The sequence below is a fragment of the Lagopus leucura genome, unplaced genomic scaffold, assembly GCF_019238085.1.
Source record: "Lagopus leucura isolate 7727_CA_CO unplaced genomic scaffold, USGS_WTPT01 Super-Scaffold_739, whole genome shotgun sequence".
Classification (NCBI taxonomy): Eukaryota; Metazoa; Chordata; class Aves; order Galliformes; family Phasianidae; genus Lagopus; species Lagopus leucura.
This window is the reverse complement of record NW_024962255.1, coordinates 12,624,123-12,645,578: the sequence shown is the minus strand read 5'-3', so window position 1 is coordinate 12,645,578 and position 21,456 is coordinate 12,624,123. Positions and strand designations below refer to the sequence as shown.

At 36.9% G+C, this 21,456-nt stretch overlaps 1 protein-coding gene across 3 annotated transcripts in view; it reads right to left on the bottom strand.

Annotated features, from left to right (window-relative positions):
• DLG5 (discs large MAGUK scaffold protein 5) overlaps nt 1-21,456 on the bottom strand; it is a 99,507-nt gene that overhangs the window by 27,167 nt on the left and 50,884 nt on the right. For all 3 annotated transcript variants that reach the window (XM_042863185.1, XM_042863187.1, XM_042863186.1), the window contains exons 4-13: nt 17,394-17,537; nt 16,729-16,912; nt 12,039-12,298; nt 8,251-8,563; nt 4,417-4,647; nt 3,488-3,672; nt 2,794-2,919; nt 1,970-2,102; nt 680-807; nt 212-387 (exon numbers count right to left, since the gene is read on the bottom strand). In XM_042863185.1, the coding sequence (XP_042719119.1) occupies nt 212-387; nt 680-807; nt 1,970-2,102; nt 2,794-2,919; nt 3,488-3,672; nt 4,417-4,647; nt 8,251-8,563; nt 12,039-12,298; nt 16,729-16,912; nt 17,394-17,537 (1,880 nt within the window). The remainder of the gene's footprint in view (nt 1-211; nt 388-679; nt 808-1,969; nt 2,103-2,793; nt 2,920-3,487; nt 3,673-4,416; nt 4,648-8,250; nt 8,564-12,038; nt 12,299-16,728; nt 16,913-17,393; nt 17,538-21,456) is intronic.

The following is a 21,456-nucleotide window of genomic DNA, read 5'->3' as shown; positions in this document are numbered from 1 at the left end:
TGAAAATAAAATTCATTATATTTATGGAATAAACCTATCACAAATATGATCATTCTTAGTTTGATGACAACAATTCATGAAAATCACTATCTAGTAGGTAGTAACAGCTGAAATGAGTTTTAAATAGAAGCTCAGAACATGCACTTCAATTTCAAGACATGGTTGGATGGACAAATGGGTACCATTTACATCCAGCCTTCATATCCATTACCTTTATGCCCAGAAACATTGATGTGAAGTGGTGTTATCACTCGTCCACCCAAGGACTTCCTTCTTCGAACCACCATGTTAATAACACCTCCTCCATTTAAGACAGCTTTTATAACTTGCTTTTTATCCTTATTAGTAAGATCGACATCATTTATCTTCAGCAACCAATCATTTACTCTGGCAGATAAACACAAATAGGAAGAAGCCGTTGTTACAAGCATGCTGGATGTAGCACATACATAACATTCAGGAAAAGGGATACAATGGAATTGATATCTTAAAATGCTAATCCTCAATTATCTAAATATTTTAGGTATTGGTCTTGTCAGTGCCATTTCCTCATCAATATCACTAAGGTAGACATGGTCAATTATAAAAAAAGAAACAGTCAAAACTGAAGACTTTGTAATATGCTCAATATTTTGTTTACGATTAACAAAAAGACATGCCTTCCAAAGTAAAACCCTACCTTAATCGACCATCCACAACACTTCCTTTGTCTACTTTGGTAACAAAGATCCCACAGTCTCCAGGGAGGTATGGTTCATTCACACCTTCTGCCACATCAAAACCAAGTGCTTTCAAGTCCATATCGTCCTAATAAAAAATATTAACAAGAGACTCAATTGTACTGACAATTACATTGTGCCTTTGCCCGCTCACAAGAGGCATTTTTTTAAGCTTGTCCTATGTCCTCATATTTACAAAGTATCTTTTATGGGTAAATTCTTGTATTTTTTACTTCAATATATAAGCTCACAGTTTCATCGGGCATTAGACCATATGGCATTAGGACAATCACTCATAGATCACAGTGTCATTGTACTAAATAAATATTATTTCTCCCATTTTTGAGCTGAGTGATAATGCAGAATACTGGCATAAGCAGACAGGTGGTGCTGAAGCAAAAATAAAGTGATTTAGACTTACTCACTTCCATAATCTCCACACAGAAATTAAAATGCTGGTAAGGTCAACAAGGATTTCCTCATGTATCCTATCAAGGTTGGCACAATATCATTACTACAATTTGATGTCTAGATGCTGTTGTAAGTGAAAGACAGCGTGGAAGACTGTATGTATGCATGTTCTACAGGATCAAAAAATGACCACTAGCAAACAGTGAGCCGCATCTATCAAAAATTTTAAATAGAAAATGATACACAACTTGAATAAAGAACAGTGAAATATGAACTCCAGACTACAATGAGGAAAAATAAAATGAAATTCTACAATTAGAATAATATAAGGATGAAGAAGTTTTCTTCATGGTGTAGGAGATTAGCATCCTTTCAACACAGAAGTCTAAACTGAAGGGCAATGCTGCACTAAAATAATGTTCATTCAAATTTACTGCCATATCTGAGTAGGAAGAGGTGAAATAGTTTCACGTTAGTGCTTAACTATTCCATGCACAGATAATAAATGATGTTGCCTTCTAAAGTAGGTGCCATTGCATCTTAAGTTTGTGCCAAATTACTGCCATTTCTGTGATAAATCACCAATTTTAAGAATACAGGATTTAACTTCGCAAGAGAGAGAACTATTTTTATTTATACTCAGTATGAAAAAAACAAAGTTTGTACGTTAATAACTTGTTTTTGTCAACTTGTTTCATCTAGATGTTACTTGAAATGTGCCTGGTTCCCATCACTAAAGAGAATTAAAAAAAAAACCAACGCATATAGCATCAAGATGTTATAATAGACTTCAAAATTGATCAATATACAAAATAATGCAGTTAGCATCTTTGACTCACTCTGTCTTTTTCAAATTCCACTACTTCTGTTTCCCATTCCAGAGAATCTGTGTCTATGGCTGAGTCATGGGAACTATGGGCCATCAGTTGACGGAATCTGGCCTCCTTTTCCAACTGATTCTCCATCTTCTCTCTAAGGAAATAAAATACTTATATATGCAGAGAAGCCTTTTAAAAAAAATGATGCATAACATTATAATCTTGAGATGTTTTCTTAGTAAAAAAATCCAAGCTGCGCCAGAAAGCTGCCCTCTGCTTCTATTTTTCCAGTATCCTTTGGCTACTGCTGAATATTTTCATTTTCTATATATCATGCTAACTCACTTTAACTTTTTTGTTGTTTGCGTTGCTTTTGTATGGCTGTCATGTACAACTAGAATTCCTACATAACTCTTCCAAACTGCATCTAATTTACCCTCAGATGAACCGCAACAGTACGCTTACATGTGCACATAATATCAAAAGCAAAATCTTTTCAACAAATCATTGACATAACATATAATGTTTTGGTTTTTTTTGTTTGTTTGTTTTTGTTTGTTTGTTTTTTGCATTCATAAACTAAGGAGATTACAGTTGAGAGGAACTAAACTGCAATTAATCCAACTTCAGTGAAAGAGTTTGTTTAAATGTATCTCCACAGTAAAAGGCTTAAAAATCTTTCTCATTAATATGATAAAACAGTTAAAATTGGAGGACTTAGAACCTCATACTTCCACATAAGTGAAAACAATTCTAGTGACATATTGCTCATTCACAGATGCAATTAATGAACCAAAGTTTTTATCACAAAGATTCCACAGATTTTAATATATCCTACAACATACTTCAGTTCCTTCAGTTCACGCACAGCATCATTTTTCTGCTTCCTCATGTCATCCAGATTGCGAAGAGCTTCAGCCAAGTCACTCACAGCTCGGTCCCTCTCCCTCCGTAAGTTGTCACACAGAGTCCTTTAAAAGCAAAAAAGTAGTTTCACAAAATCTCAGAAAAAAAAAAAAAATGAAGCAGAAAAAATTACATACTCTATAGTTTATGAAAAAGCTTGTCAGGACAACTGAAGCTTTCTTCACCTCTGACAATACTTTATTTTTACTGATCTTCTTTAGAACAGAAAAAAATTCCAGTAAAATTTTTTCCCTTAATTCCTTACATGTGTCTAATAACAAGATAGGTATCCTTTGTCAGATATCCCCAAAGGTAAATAATTATTTGAAGGACTACAGGCATAGCAAAGTATATCAGGACTAAAACAAGTCTTCATTTGTCATTCATAGCCAGCAGTGCTGATAGGCTCTCTGATATTTACTTAGAGACATGTTATGGTGATAAAAGAACAGACAGAACAAAATGTCTGGTAACATGCTCTCAAATTCAAACAAACAAATCCACTGATAGTTAATGCACAAGTTCCAACAAGTTAAAAAAATTGCAAGCAAAATCCAATAAGTCCTAGAACTTCATTAGCTGCACAGAAGGTATTACAATATATCTGTCATGTACCAGCTAACATTTATTTACCGTATACTTTCCCTTTCTGCAACAATCTTATCTCGCTCTTGGAAAGCCCAGTCTCTCCTGCACTTGGCTACTTCTGCTTCCTGGACAGCTTCCTTTAGTTCTTGTGACATAGCCTCATATTGTTTCCGAAGCATTTCAATTTCTTTGTTTGCTCTTTCGATGTCTAAGGTAGCAGAATCTTGTATCTAGGAATTAAGAAACATAGGTAAGGATTTTAGGTACAACTTTTAGGTACTCACTATTTACTGGGACAACAATTTCCACAAATAAGAATCTCACTTCAAAATAACATCAATGAACACATTATATTTCAGAGGTAACACACCATGCTTATATCCTGCTCTGCTTAATACTCAAGATCCTTCAAGAATATGTAGGAATTTGATACAGTATTATGAGTAGTTATAATACAGATTTCCTGCACTAACGTCTGTTAACTGCCCTGGGACTATGCTCTCCCTCTCTGTCTACAGAGAGAGATACAGATATATAGTCTTCATAATAAGAATGCATACAAATTAAAACATTTACAATCATACTTCATTTAACTTTGGTTATTACATGCTAAAACCAGCTAACGTTTTGAACTGGTCACAGGCATGAACACCACACAGTATAGAGGGCATCAAGCCTACCAGCAGGTAATAAGCTGCGAAGAAACCTGCTGTGTTACAATATTTTATTGACTTTATGTATTTTTTAATTTAAAAAAATAAACCAGAACAAAAAAAGCCCTGAAGCTTAACATGAAGTGTGACTGTATATCACTATTTCTTAAAGAAGATACATGCATTTATACAAATATCTTCTACAGTGACTCCAGGCAAAGGAAAAAACACCCAGAATGCCCAGATTTTGATCAAGTCTCATAAAAATAACTGATTCCTAATAGCTAAGAAGGAAAAGTCATCAGTAAACAACTGCAATACCTGACGGGCTTGATAGTATTCCCTTAATAGATGGTCCCTTTGGATTATGGCTTCTGTTCTCTCTTTCCTGGCAACATCTCTTTCTTCCTTCACTGTCTCTATATCCTTGCAAGCTTGATCAAGCTCCTTCTGGGCCTCAGCTTTGTCCTTCACTTCATGACAGTATTTTTCCAGCAACTCATTCCTCTCACAAATTGCTCGATCTCTTTCCACTAAAGCTGAGTTCAGCTCCTAAAACAAGATCCATTGTTCACAGCAGGTTAAGCACAGAAGGAATCAGTTCATCTTTTCAACTGCATATACACTGATACTTTAAAATCCTAGAGAGTCTGCAACAAACATTCTGAAAAAGGGAGCAGAATAAGACTGCACTTACATTACATACAACAAGTATTAGCAAAGAATATTAAGTGTGGTATTACAGGTTTCACATCACCAGCATGTCTAGCAAATTGATTTGACAGAACAAAGAAGAAATACATTAAGTAATATGTGTCTCATGAATGACTTGCAGTACATTTCATGTACATGTTCAACTGCTGAGGACTAGAAACAAGAAATAGGTATTTTAGTATGTTTGTATAAAGAGTGAGGCATTGAAACAGTTGAATTTCAGATTTTTAGGTGCTCCAACTTTCTAGGAACATTCAGCAAGAGCTACAAAGAAGCCTTTCTATATAAAGACGCTCTTTTGAGCTGGAAAGCATTTATATTTTTATTTTAAAAAATTTATCAAAGATAGTTGACATCTGAAAAGCAAAGACAGAAAAGCGTCCAATGCATAAAGATAGAAAGACAAGAAAGGCATCATGCCACATTCTCTACTTTACCCTGTGATTTGCATAGAATAAAATTGTATATTTAAAGCATAGAAGACAATTATTATATAATTGGTTTTGTGTTACAACATCTAATTAAGGCTATTCAAGTTGTTAAAACAGTTCTGTAATTGCTTTAAAACAGGTAATTTTGTGCTAAAGCAGCAGGTAAGTTGTAGAATTAATGTTTGAGCTTGTGAATTTTGAAGATATCACTGAATCTCAATTAACAGAGAACTCAAACTTGGGTTGTGGGTTTTTTTGTTGTTCTGTTTGCTAGTATATTTTTGACTTAACATCAGTAAAAGCTTCAGTTGCTCAATAAATGAAGAGAGAAATTCCCAACCCATATGGTCATGCAAACAAATTTCAGTAATGAAAGCAACATTTTGCACAGTTTAACTATTGTGCAACCAAGCACATGTGTTAAACTCACACAAAAATATTAATTCTTTTCTAGCATGTAGCAGAGGAGAAAGTCACCACGGTATCAAGAGAGAAGACCCTTAATTGAAGAAGAATCTAAGGTACTCTACAATGATCAGGAAAAAAGCCCAGAACATTCTGCCATAGTTTATTCCAGTATGCTTGGTATAAACTATGTGAAGAAGAGTAGTTGTTGCCTCCAGTGGTCAGTAGTAAAATTTCACTTCTGTCTTTTCCTGTGACAACTGCACAGAACTACAACATGTCAGCATAAATCATCCGCCATTTAGCACTGGTAAGAGCAGATACTGTTATGAAACATTACAGTGCTTTGATTTTAATAAAGCTCTAAAATGGTAAATTAGCCTTATGTTTGAAGCAGTTTTTGCATTTGAAAATGATACAATAATCTCATATAGGACAAAACACAACAGCTCTGTTAAACAGAAGGGAAGGCTGACTGCCAATAGTTTTGAATTTATACATTAAATTAGGAAACTGACTCAATCAGTAACTGCTCACGATGAAATATTTAAAAATAATTCCTCCATTTCAGCAGCTTTTACATTTCTTCTGGACAAAAGGTAAATATACACAAGCTTCACAAAAGGAACTACATTTAAAACCTAAATGTGCTACCACAGCCATTTACTGAGTATGGGGTAATGGCATGTAAAGCTGCTATACAGCAGAAGAAGTGCACTGCACAAAAGGCACAATTTGGCAAGCACCAGAGCAACCAGTTTCATATAGGAAAATCCTGCCTACACAGGGACATCTTGTGGGATACTACTTGAAATGATTACTTGATCAATAACTTTTTTCGACCTTTTCAACACCTGCCTTGCCAGAGCAAGAAAATCCCTTATCCACCAAACGCAACTGCAGCAAGCCAATACAATGTTCCAGTACAGGAACATACCTGATCACAAGCACAAGAGTCACAGCTACAGGAAAGGAAAAACAAGAATGAAAAGAAAACTCATAATTGTGGCATTTTACACAATTTAGCACACTACAGAGTTATTTCAGCTTTCTGATGGGCCTGTTCTGGGGAGCGAAGAAAAATGCATGTCTGCAGCCTCTCAGTATCTCATTCATCAGTCCTAGGCTCTTTCCATTCTTTCTCAACCAGCCATTCAAGATGGCCATTTTAGTAGGAGAGAACAGACATATATTTTAAATCTTCTTCTCCTTTTTATGGAAGTACTTTGGAAAACTACCCACAGTGCCAGGAAAAAATACCAGGATTATTTGAAGCAGGTGTGCAAGAGAACTACCACTGCCATCAGTATTTTCAAGCTCAGGGAGGGTAGATTCAGGTTAGATAAAAGGAAAAAAACTTTTACAATGAGGGTGGTAAGGCAGTGGGACAGGTTGTCTGGTGATGTGGTTGATGCCCCATGCTTGGAGACTTCCAAGGTGAGGTTGGATAAGGCCTTGGGCAACCTGATCTAGCTATGGCATCCCTGTTCATCGTAGGGGAGTTGGACTAGATGGCCCTTAGACGTCCCTTCCAAGTCTAAGGGATTCTATGATTCTATCCCTTACTAGCTACTCTGATTCCACTGAAATTAATATAAAAATTTTCTATTGGTTTACTACCTTTGATTAAAGTACAACAGGTACAAAACATGACTTATACAAAACCTCACTGTACAAGTTAAGATGTGTAGCAAGGTAATTTTGAATTCTTAAACCGAGAAATTAATTATTTTTAAAAACTCTTATGCCATGCATCCACATTAAGCCCCTTAAGAGTGTAATTTAAGAAAAAAGCTTCATGCCTTCAATTTAATAAAGAGCATTTTGTTTCCCTGTAACGTTATGGAAGAAAAAAAGCTAAAATGAAATCTACAGACAATGGAATACCTGCACTTCTATGTATTTGATGCTAAATTAAATATTTCTAATAAAAACAGTGAAGTGCTTACAGGGCAGCCAAAATGAAACAGAGTAGCAAGCTGTGTTTCAGAAATTTTAGCAGCATTGTTTTAACGTATTTGTATTATAAACATTTCAAGAACACACTGCTGAAAGAAGTCCAGGTTTTGCATACTTCAAGGTATACATCAACCCAAGTGAAAACTATTATCTTCAAAATATCCTTTAATCCTTTAACTGAAAGCAAAGCAGGAGTGAAAAAGAGTAAAAATATGTCTACCAGTGAAGGCTTTGCATAAATATTGAGACTTTCTATCACATAACGTCTTAAGTCAGAGTAAAGGGTATCCAGTGGTTCCTCTGAAGTTTAAAACAATGAATGTTGAGAACTATTTATTTATTTTTAATAGATATTGTTACTTCTGAAGTCTGTAAGGTGAACTTAATACAGGAGAGCTTTATAATGAGCAGAAGAAAGTTAAACCAAGTAAAGAAAAAATTTCAACTGACAGTCTACTCAAACATGGAGCTTAGTAAATTGACAGTAAAATGGACTGTTATAAGAGAACAGTTAGAGGGGGAACATCAGTACGAAATTCCTCTTTGCAATGCAGTTCTGTTTTCCATCAATTGGTTATACATTTCTAACTCTAGCATCAGTAATGCATACTTATTTCCCTTCCCCATCAAAACAATAGCTTAGTACCTGTCTTAAAGCTTCCATCTCTTCACTAGCCACTCGTTTCTCAGAAGAAGTGTTCTTCAGTTTGGACTCTGCAAGCTCCAGCTCTGTTTGAAGCTTATCTACCTCTTTGATTACTTGATCTCTCTCACTCATTATGAGGCGGTATTCATTGAAAACTGAATCCCTTTCTTCCTTGTATTTTTCTGAATCCTTTGCTGCTTTCAGCTGCATTGTTTTGAACCTTGTCACCTCTGACTGTAATCGCTCCATCTCTCTCTGCAACTCTTTGTTTTGGGCTGTGGCGTTGCTTAGTTCCTGCTGTACTGACTCAAATCTAGGAACAAGTAGAAATGTCAGTAAGATATTTATACCTCACTTTCCCTTTTTCATATATTAAGGATTTTGTCAGATAATCAAATGTATCCATAGGTAAAACACAACTTCAATGGACATCCTAGACATCAGACAGTGCTGCAAAATATAATTTAGACTAATTATTGCTTTTGGAATATCAGTGTGAAAGGGAGAACCTGTATGAGGAACCAAAACAAAAATTTTTAGAAATTAGAATTAATTTTATTATTAAAACAGATTTACAATATGTTCTCAAAAAGAAATGCAAAACATCACCATTTTTGATAGCACAAGCTTAATGTGGATTTATTGCATTGATTACTGATCATCTTCAAAGGGAATTCCTTCCCCAACACACATTCCTAGGTACGTGGCAAGAAGTGAAACAAATGTAGAAACTGGGAAAAAAAAAAAACAAAAGCAGAGCAACTTCCACATGACCAAAAATGCCATAAGTTTGGTTGGTACAGGACAGGTTAGAAGAAGACAAAAAAAAAAAAAGTTTACTGTAAAAAAGTAGACCATGCACCTAGAACAGTAACTCGAACATCCTTAATAATTTTCACCCACATTCATCCAGTGACAATTGAAAGCTTATGTACTTTACCAATTATGAAGTTTAATTTCTCAATAGTATATATAGTGGCTTTTGCGTTTATACTGACAAAATATTTCTATAAGTGAAAAATTAACTCCGCATATCAGTTCACAAATAGGCTTAAAAATTGAACTTTCCTCAAGAGCAACATTCTATCATAACAAGACATTTGGGTTTTCTTGTATGTCTTTTAACGGAAAACTCCCAGCAAAAGCCCTTGGTGGAAACACTGTACCCAATCTGAAGGAACTTTCAGGATCATCTAAATTTGAAGTGCCCACAAACCTTTGGAATACTTAGTTCTCTATCACACACACACCTCTACTGTTCAAGTGTCATTTTGTGTCTATTCCAGCATTTTGCCTAACCTTTCCCAAGAGAAAGCTGTGAACTCAATTTCATGTATTTCCTCAAAAGTCTCAGTAGATTCACAGGATTGACACCACATTACTGAGGCACCTGACAGTAATTTCAAAACTATTTCCCTGCTCTTTTTGGGAAATTCTTCTGTTTAAAGAGACTATCAGGACAGGATTTCTAATATTACAAACTATATTTGTATTTTCTTTTCAGAACAGCGAACATGAAGATAAAGAAGAATATATGATACTACAATAGATACAACAAGGACATGGCACAAATCTAAAATAGAAACTATTCCAAACAATCTCATTGCCATTTGAGAACCCACATTATTGCTGGAACAGGCTGCCCAGAAAGGTCGGTGGATGCCCTGTCCCTGAGGGTGTTCAAGGCCAGGCTGGACGGGGCCCTGGGCAGCCTCAAATGTGTATCAAATGTGTCAAATGTGGAGGTTGGCAGACCTGCCTGTGGCAGGGGTGTTTGGACCTTGATGATTCTTGAGGTCCCTTCCAACCCAAGCCACCCTATTTTATGATTCTATGATATTTGAAAAATATTTGGGGTCAAATCAAGGACAACACAGAAAATACTGGGGAGAGGGGAAGGGGAAAGACTTAATGCAACATTTTTCAAACAAAGAAAATGATATCAATAAGAAAGAAAAAACTACAACAAGCATGCTGGCATGTCCTTTATGAAAGAGGTCGGAGGGATGAAGGAAAGTCTCTGCCTCAGAATGCTATTCTATTTTAATAATTATATGTGTATATATAACAACTGAGACAACTTGAAAAGAAAGTTCTAGCTAAAATACTGCTGTCCCACCTGACTTTGCAATGCCTCCTAAGGAGGAAATATGGGCAGCTGGATCAAATTGTTACAGATGCCTTCTATAGGGAAAAATGCAACTGTAACTGGACTTTGTAACTTGAATGGGTTGTAAGTATTGGGATTTTGCAGCAGTAAGCATACCTTTCTAAGTAGTAACCAAGGTGTCCTGTTTTGTCTTAAACAACTGCAAACTGTGGGCAGATCTGAGTACCACAGCTCTCATTCAAAATGAAGAGGGACATTAATAGTGAGGTTTGGCACACTTGAATTAGTTAGACATTTCCATCTGCAGTTTTACCTGCAAAACATTCATTAGCTAAATTCACCAGGTAGAGCTTCCTATGCCATTATTGAGACAATTCCACAGATGTGAGAAAAATAAAAGGTTGAAACTGTCATGATATTCTAAGGCCAAAGACTCACTCTAAATGAGATTTGGGACACCATTTAAGTCTTGCTCTTTCTGCTCTCATTAAACAAAATTGATTTACTGTTGGTATTAATAAAAGAAAATGGTAGTACTGCAATTTATGATCAACTCATCTTTAAAATGAAAGCTTGTTGAGTCTGATTTTCTGAAAAATACACACACCTGAAACACATATTAAAAAATTTTTGATCAACCAAACAAATGCAGATTTGGTTATGCAAAAACAATATAAAGAATAAGATGAATAAAGCCTGAGTTTCTGTAACTAGCAACCAGTAAAAAGAAGTCCAGATCCAAAGATAAAGAATTTATACCTTTTAGTTAAGTCCCACCTTATTAACTCAACTGAATCATTGGTTAACACGAATAAGGATATCAAGCCTGAAATTCCTAAAACTGACCTTTGCTCATCATCAAACTAACTTTTTTCTGAAGAAAAACACCTAAACTACAAGTCATAATACAAATACGTTGAGCTCCACTATGGTTCTGGTGTTTGCTGCAGCACATATGTAAGACTTTTTCTCACTTTCCAGAATCCATGCCAGTCTAAGTTATGACTTCTTTTATCTTACTATATCTTATAACTTATTAGAAAGATTAGAACTGTATACATGCTATGCATATGTATAGCACCTATGCTCAATTTAATATTTTTAAATACAGTCTGTCTACAAAAGTGGTAAACAACACTTTCTTGGATTTGGTCTGTTGGAGATTGGAAGTAAAAACATTCTCCACATCTACAGATGTACTTTGGATTCTTAATGACTGTTAGCATTCATCTTAACCAAGACAGCAGACCTAGTATCAAGCTGGAGCAGAGAGAAGTTAAGTATGGTGTGATATTGTTTGTGTCCTTCTGCTTTGACATTTGTGCTGCTCTCAGTCACAACACCTACCCAGTGGGCTAAGACACACAGATGCCTCCAGTGAACTCTGCTGCAAGGCTTAAGCTCTGTCTCAAGAGTCCCCCATGGTCTGAAACTCTTATGTCATAAGAAATTAACTTGATAATATCTTCTCTAGCTAAACATCTTTTGGAAATTATATATACTTTTTCCAAATAACATCCCCTTCACATATTTTATGCTGTTCTAGAAACTCTTTTACGCAAGCTTACACATCTCACCAAGAGAAAATACTAGAATTTCTTCTGCAGTGAAAATAAGATGCAATGTTAAGATTGTTAGAGCCTACACAGCATATCCAAATATAAAAGAAACCCTATACCTTCTGAGAGAGGACGAATATTGCTGTTGAAAATGTATTGCTGTGTCCCTTTGCTTCATTAGCATGTCAATCTGTTTCTGAAGACGTCTGTTCTCCTCCTCAGCCTGCTCTAGGCGACTGAGATCTGTATTGTGACTTGCTATCTTCTCATTGTAACGCTTTCTTAAGGCATCATAATCCTTCTTCACACCTTCTAGCTTGTCCATTGCTGTATCATAGAGCTTATTTAATATCTCTGATGACCCATTTTGCTTCATAACCTAAAAAAACAAAAAAAAGAGAAACTTTAAGTCTTGCATGTAGAGAGAAACGCATGCCTTGATGAGATGTGAGAAAGCATTTAAAGATCATCTACTTTTACTTCGCGTTTGAAATTATTGTCTCCACAGCAAAAGAAGTCTTTATTTAAGCAGCACTTGGCCAATGTACTGATGAAATCTCTATATTAAAATAATCTTAACTTCAGCCTCCTAAAAACCAATAGTATCAGAAATAAACTTTATTTTTAATCAGCCCGATACTTTTGTCAATAACGATAAAACAAAAATACACTCTGCAATTTTAATAAATGTTCTTTTCTGTGATTAAGAAAGAATAGAGCCTCCACTTAGCATTACTGCTACTCTAACCATCACTATGTCATCCGCTTAATGTTAACTGAAAAAAAAAAAAAAAATCTGCCTTCTCATAAGTCAGTGAAACTCTCTAACCGTAATTGCTATCAACGAATATTAAATTTACATTGTTTTTGAAGTATTTTTTAAGTTTCGGAAAGAGGTTAATTGCTATTCGACGAGCAAGATAATGGTTGCAATTTAGGAAATGACCAAAAGGTGGCACTCATGACAGACTCTATGCTCAGGGAATAACTCATTTAAAACTTGAAGAGAATGAAATCTAATCCAGACACACAGGCATTTATTCTAATATTTATACAATACTTAATCTGAAAACTATCTACAAACATTCATGCTTCAAAAGCTATTCAAACAATATTAATAGGGACACAAAATCCACTTTAACATGCAAATTCTGACCAGAAAATTAGTTTTAAATTAATTTCCATTGAACAAAGAATTGTGCTGTAAATGGCAACATTTATTGTAAATGACTTGCAAAAACAACAAACTCATGAACTTCAGAAAATCTAGTCTTTTCATAGTAAAGGGCAAAAAATGTGCACAAAATGAGGAATTTTTTTTTTAATTTTTATATGCCATACTGGTTTTCTCCTCTTCCTGTATTTTAAATTGAAAACTAGATTTGATGGAGCAATAGGAAGAAATAGGGTGGCTTGATACACAGAGGTGTCAGGAGTTTACATAATCCTAACGTTAGCCCATACATCTATGTCCTTTAATGTCTGAAAAGATAAGCTCTATCAAAAGTTCAGAACAAACACATAGCAACCACTCCACACAAAATCAAACACATTTCAACTACCAGACTTGGTTCTTTAGTCATCTGCTCTAGAGCTGAGATAGCACGATTTCACTACAAAGTTGGAAAAGATTTTCCCTACCACGCACATTGATCCCATATCACTGACACTTTCAGGTACCTTTGGCTCTTCATCTTTTTCTTACATTCAGTGCAAGGACATAGGAGATGGGACGTCTGCACAGAAGAAACTGTTGCCACCATGCAGCCTGCCCACTCAGTGTGCCCTACTCACTGCCCATAGGTAGCACCAATAGGTAGGTCTACCTATGGTAGACCAATTTTTACTGTCAGAAAAACACTTCTGTGCACAAAGAAGAGAAGAGGTAACATTCTTTAGCCTGATGCTGGTCTCCTTTAATTAGTGTTCACAAAGCACTCCAGGAACAAAACTGAGCTTTAGGGAATCTCATCAGCATGGTGAATTCCATACACACAGACACGTTCTCGTCAGTTTCAGTAGCACAAGCCACACAGAGCTGGAGGCGTTGGTAGCTAGCATGAGTCAGTGAACCATTTTAGAGAAAATAAACATGCCAAATTTGCTTCTTATTCGAGAACATACTATTATTCTGCATAATAAAATGTAAGCATATGTAAAGTGTAAGTATATGTTAATTTACATTGTACTCATGAATACTCCTTTCCTGAAGATTAGTTCCCAAAATAAGTTTGAAAACAGAGTTCTTGAGAATCCAAACAGAAACAAGCCTCTTCTCACTGCCTAAGCATACATGTACTGTCTTTTTCTCGAAAGCACACTAAATAATTCAAGAAGGACAGCTATGCCAGAAGTTTGATGGAAGTAAGCATAAACTTGCTAAAAGAGATTTCACAGAGGCAGAAAGAAATGCCATAAGCAGGAAACAGAGAAATAAGGAAGGTCTTCTATTCAAAACCCCAGCGTGAGAAAAAGTGAGTAGTCCCAGCTGGACCAAGGAAGACAACTACAAGAAACAGCGTGAGCAGCAGGAACATAAGCTGGGCAGCTCCTAAACAGTAAATCAATGACAAACTAAGAGTAATTCAATCAAAAGTTTGTGCTCTCCAAGGCCAATGAGATGCTGTTTTGACACTGCCTGAAGATGAAACAAGACATCAGAGTTATCAACAAAAACAGAATTAGACTAATACAGATGAGAAATGACACCGACAAGATAAGGATCTTGGCACCCCTTCAACACATGATTCACTTTGACATGCTGAGAAATGGAGCTACACAACTTTCTCATTGAGAGTAACACACATACTTTAAAGTTTTAATCATGATGTTGTTGACGTGAGACTGAATTTCTTCAAATAAGTGTTTAAAATGATGTTTCAACCTTCCTTTGTGCTGGCAGACAATTTCAGACTTGGAGGTTTCACACCTCTGCTTTGCAGCCTGACAAGCTGATGCAAAGCTGATGCACAGAACAATTATGCCATTTGCCCAGGTTAACACAGCAAACTATTCTTGCTGCACAGAACATAACCCACATTCTGAATCAATTCACCAAACCACAACAGAACTCTAAAGATGAATACTTGAGAGGATTGGGCCACAAGGAAATGCAAATTGCCATTCCTTTTTTCACTAGCTCTCAAATATCTCCTAAGGCACCACTTATCATAGAGAGCTTGTTTTGACCTTTGCACCTCCTACCCTAGCAAATGATTATTTTTGTTTACCAAGGTTTTACTTCTGAAGTCTAATGTTTGACTTGTAAGTTTGTCCTGTGAATCAGAATACACACACTCAAATAGGATATTCTATTTAGCTGTTCCAGATGTTAGTGTAACTACTTTAACTGTTCTGGATGAGAACTGTGGACCTGATGGCACCAGTCACTAATGACGATTCCTCTTGGCTTTCCTTGTTCAGAATACACAAGCAACTTTGCTGTTGAGACTGTTATACACAGCTGTGCAATGCCTTCTTCCAGTTCTGAAAAGACTTTTTTTTTTGTTTCAAGTTCATAAACATTACAGAATCACAGAACAGCCAGGGTTGGAAGAGACCTCAAGGATCATGAAACTCCAACTCCCCTGCCACATGCAGGGCCATCAACCTCTCCATTTATTACAAGACCAGGTTGTCCAGGGCCCCATCCAACCTGGCTTTGAACACCTCCAGGGACGTGGCATCCGCAACCTCTCTGGGCAGCCTGTTCCAGCACCTCACCAATCTCATAGTAAAGAGCTTCCCCCTGACATCCAACCTTAATCTTCCCTCCCTCAACTTAAAACCATTTCCCCCTTGCCCTGCCGTTATCAACCCTTTCAAAGAGTTGATTCCCTCCGGTTTGTAGGCTCCCTTTAGATACTGAAAGGTTGCAATGAGGTCACATTGCAGCCTTCTTTTCTCCAGGCTGAACAAGCCCAGCTCCCTCAGCCTGTCTTCATAGAGGTGCTCCAGTCCCCTGATCATCTTTGTGGCCCTCCCTCCTCTGGACCCTCTCCAACAACTCCCTGTCTGTCTTGTACTGGGGGCTCCAGACCTGGACACAGTACTCCATATGGGGCTTCACAAGAGCAGAGTAGAGGAAGACAATCACCTCCCTGTCCCTGCTGGCCACCCCTCTTTTTGATGGAGCCCAGGATACCATTTGCCTTCCAAGCCGCAAGGGCACACTGCTGGCTTATGTTAAGTTTTTCATCTATCAAGATTCCCAGGTCCTTCTCCACAGGGCTGCTCTCAAGGACATTAATTGATCTATAGCTTTGTCCTAACTCAATAGCATCTGTGAACCTAAATAACCAATCTTTGTTAATTCCTCTAAAATTTGTCAGTAAAAGAAAGAAAAATGTCACTCTTTTTTTTTTTTTCCTGTAACACATGGCAAAAAAAAAAAAAAAAAAAGCATTACATCCATTTTAAAGCTTGTCCTGTCTCATACATTAATCCAGTACCATAGCCTTTTTCAATCACCTTGCAACTTCAAACTAGGTTTTTGATGCCTCCTCTATCAATTTAAAAATACCACATAACATACGATCTTCATCATGTAAACTCTTTTCTTCTCTGCATCAAAATCTCTTCATGCTATTTAATATTCTATATCCCCTGTTCTTTCTCCAGCTAGGTACAGAAAAAATTAATTTAAATTCACATTCATCCCTAGTAACATGTAAGGCTTTTTTTTTTTTTTTTTTAGACTCAGTGAGACATAAAATGCAGCAATGCTGCACGTTCATTTTTCTAGACTTATTTGTCAAAGAAAAAAGTTAATGTATTCTTCTAGCACATACATTACAAGCTGTAACTTACCTGCTGCTGCTGGCTGCGTAGGTCTGTTATCTCTTTCTGATCCTCATCGTGAAGCCTTTTCATTTCCTCACACGACTGCTGGAGATGGTTATGTTCTCTCACCAACTGTGTGTTTTTCCTCTTCAAGGTATCCATGTCCTCCTTCAGCTGTGACTGGTCACTCAGCAGTCGACTGTGCAATGTGCTGTCATGGCACAGAAAAACACGCATGGGGAGATAAATTTGCCCAGAGTGTTGTAACTAGTTTCAAGTAAGAGCTCGCTACCTAGAAAGCAGATCAAACTAACTCAATTCTTCAAATTTTAGAATTACAAGAACCAGAAAAATCAGAGAAGAACATAAAAATAGCAAACTACATCTTCTCCAATTACTTTCTGCTCTCAAACCTGACTATTGCATTGCAATTGCAAGTCAACAACCAGGCTTTCTTTGTCTACGTCCCTCCAAGCTATCAGGGATTTCTATCTCAAGTTCTCCAAAAATAACAGGTAGCTCATATTTTTATCATTTCAAATAGTCCCAAATTATTTTTTATCTGATGCATGCAAACATTAATCATGCAATTAGAGTGGAATAACAGAACAAGAAATCGTTTACCATACTTTAATATGCTACAATTTAATACTAATTGGTAAATTGCTTCTTACAGATTTACTAATACTTACTGATAAAAATCAGCCTCTTTTGCTGCTTCTTCACATCTTTTTAATGTCTTAGTATGTTGATTCTGCAGGGACTGTAGGTCTGACATGGCCTTCATGCACTGAATCTTCAGTCTTTCATAGTCATGATTAGGTTTTGGACTAGGCCTAGGAAGGAAAAAGTATTTTTGAAGTTAAATAAACATTACCACACAGCTGAGGCTGTTGGACCCTTGCTGCGCTTTAAAATTCATATACTGTTTGAACCACAGAATCATAGGGATTGGAAGGGACCTCCAGAGATCATCGAGTCCAACCCCCTGCCAAAGCAGGTTCTCTACACCAGGTGTTCAGGCAGGTGTTGAACATCTCCAGAGAAGGAGACTCCACAACTCCCCTGGGCAGCCTGTTCCAGTGCACCGTCACCCTCACTGTAAAGAAGTTCTTGCACACATTTGTGCAGAACTTCCTATGCTTCAGTTTCTGGCCATTTCCCCTTGTCCTGTCTCCACATACTGCTGAGAAGAATCTGGCCTCGCACTCTGCCCCTCACACCTTAGATATTTATAGACCTGGATCAGGTCCCCTCTTAGTCTTCTTTTCTCAAGGCTAAGCAGACGCAGTTCACTTAGCCTTTCAACCAAAGAAAGCAGTAACTGACACTTCTCTGGATTCTGTGATGAGGTTCAGCATTAAGCTGTTGTGATCTTACTTAACAAGTACCAACAACTACACAGATTTGAATGGACTGCTTTGTTTTGTTTGTTTGGCTGTTTTTTTTTTTCCTGACTTCTGAACAGCGATGCAGTTCCCTTAGTACAAATGCATCTTTTTCTTGCTAAGACGTAGGCCCTTGGAACAGCAGTGTAGAACATACCGCCTCTGCAGTGCAGACTTTTTGTTTCCTGTAGATCAGCTAGAATGCAGGAAGCTACTGGCAGCATTGCTATCTGTTTCTCATTGTAGGCTGATATTTATATTTACCCACATGATATCCTTGTTTATAGGAATTATTATTTTTTTTTTTTTAGAGTTCAACAATACATGAAACACACATGTAATTCATGTATGAAAGCTAGACATGCCAAACAAGTTGTCACCGCAGCTTTGAGAGAGACTCAACAGTTATTTCTTAGAGAAACTTCTTGCAATGAAATATTTCGCAGTAAGGTGGATTTGATTAACTTAGTATGAGTGTATGTTAACTGGACTCAGTAAGCTTAAAGCTGCAACTTAGAATTAAATGAGTTTTAGTTCATGTTCTCATTTTAGTGACTGCTGGACAGATAGTATTAACTTTCAAAAACCTCACTCTGAAGTCTAATTTAAATCAATACTTGGATTTTCAGTGATTCTGTCAATGGTGCGAACATCTCAAATAGAGTTTTGCTACTGCTAATTAGAATTATATTTTAAAAGGGAAACCAACGCTACAGTAGTTATAGTAATATATTTGTAAGACTGCATGAGTGTATTCTTTTTATACCCAGAAACAGATAGTGAATTCAAAAAGTAACAATATAGTAGAAAAAAAGACATTCCTGAAGACTTGACTTGAATATTCAGTTTCTTTATATGAATTTGTGTTTTCATTGTTACTGCAGTCTGTCAGTAAAGGAAAGAATTGATGGGTTCTTTCTTCCCCCTTCTTCCTGGAGAAAGGGGCAAAAGAGGAATTACAAGACCTTATTACTAAGCAGCTCAAATACAACTAAGTTTCTAAAAAGTACCTTCACACCTTGCAGACATATGCTAAGCACCTGTGAGTCAGATGTGACTGCTATGTGTTTTCTTATGACTCTCAACACTGCAGCTATGCAGAACCGTTTTTACTTCAGTTCAGTTGCCAGATGAATTTCACTTCCAGAATCCATGCTGCTGTTCTTGTATGAATCGAAGAGAGTTCTGGTTACTTCTAAAGCAGAGCTTACAGCCATTTTGGAGAGTATGGTGGCAAGAAAGGGAGACAGGGCAATCTGTGCAACAGTGGACTAAATGTGATATGAGACTGAACAAACTAGACATCAACTGATTTTTCTCCTTGTCCCCCCCCCCCCCCCCCCCATTGTTTGTTAGAGGTACAGGATCCAGGAGAAGACGCACAGACAGCTGTAAGAAACTTCATTTTGAAAGTAGAAAATACAGTGATGAAAAAACAAGAAAGCATAATCCCACTAAATCCAGGTTTTAAACTTTATGATTTATGATTTTATGAATTATTTTCTAACATAAAAAAATGCATCAAGTACATTGGATACACTTTGTAGACATTATCTGTGTTGGTCAATTGACAGAATAAAAGTGTTGCTGTGAAAGTCATGCCTAATATTTTATTATGTTGGACTACAATGTCAGAGGTGGATGTTGATGGTATGGCAGTAAAGGCTGAATCTTCCCATCAATATTCCATTACATTTGTGACAGATGGCAGCAGATGGACAGTCTGGCAGAATAGCATTTGAGGTAGAAGTGTGAATGAAGCAAAGGTGTGTCACTGAATTCCTCCATGCAGAATAAACAGCACCCTTTGACATTCACTGACAATTGCTGAATGCTTCTGGAGATCAAACACTGAATGTGAGTACAGTGAGGCCATCAGTGGCGCATTTCAACAGCAGTGACAGTGGGTCACCTCCAATGGTGCAGATTTTTATGAGTGCAGCATGCAGGCTCTTGTTCATTGCTGGTGAAAACACATAGTTAATAGTGTTGAAAAAGAGCATTTTGTAGCTGATAATTTGCTTCATAGTCTTATTGTGCTCTGTATCCATTGTTTCCATGAATCTACATAGGAAGCATTACTTTCAGAGGGAACTACAAATACAGAGTGCACCTTGACCACAATAAGTCATTTGGTCAAAGCCCTACTTTAGTACTACAACATGTGTATGCATACAGTCACTCTCATGTGACTCAATCACAGCATGAGCAATCCTACTCCTGTCCAGAGTAACATGTGCTACTCTGATTTAGCTCATCACAATCCACTTCTGTGGTTCCTCTTCCATTACTCTAGGACTTAGTCAACACTAGATTTCAAAAACAGCTCTCAATTTTGCAACCACCTGCCTTCTCAGCCAGCACAGCCTAGCCTACAAACACTTTGCCAGCTGCGGCTATTTCTAAGCATGCCACCACGATTTGTTGAGATTCACCTCTACAGCACCCATGTTTGAGAGAACCACTGTGATACTACAATGTCTTTTAAGGCTGCAAAAGCCATCACCTAAATGGTGGCCTTTCACATTTCACAATTCAGAGTGGCAGTTGGCAGTGTTGGTGCTCTGACAACTGGAAAGCTAACGATGTTTTCTGTATGAGGAAAGTACAAAATACGATCAAGTTTTCAAAAAGCAAAGTAGCATATTTATATGAGAGTAATATTTTTTTATTTTATAAAGGAAAAGAAAAAGTCAGCTAGTAACCTTTGTTCATTTTCCAGCCATCAAATATTTAATTTTTTGGAAGCTAGCATCCTCCATTTTATATAAACCACCCAAACACTGTCCAAACAATGTTTATTGTAATGATTTTTCTTTAAGCTGTAAACTTTCATATTTTCTGCAACGTACAAATCTTAATATTGGCAAAAGATTGATTTGACAACTAAAGAAAGAAAACCAGGGCAGGCTAGAGCACAGCTCATCAGAACTTCATTAATAGTATCCGGGATTATAGAGAACAACACTTTAAGCTGTAAAATCCCCAATGCCTAAGCTCTAGTGGCTTCACATAAGAAGAATCTCTGTTCGAGTAAGAAATAAACCAAAGCTCTGTCAAAGATACTGATATCTGACAACCCTTTTTCTCTCTTCACCACAACACTTACAGACCCTCAAGATAGAACACAAAGCTCCCCAAGTCCCTGCAGTAGTCTTCCTTCCAACAACCTCAGGGTGAGGAGGCTGAAACAATCAGCTAAGGAGCAAATAATAAAGCACACAGATTTTCTCATCTTCAGTTCACCGGCTCAAATCTTGAAACCTCTCGTATGGACAAGATTTCTATTAACCACCACTTCAAAGCAGCAAACAATTCAGCCACTGTCTTCCACATCCTCCCGTAATTAGCAACTAGCTTGTTTTCT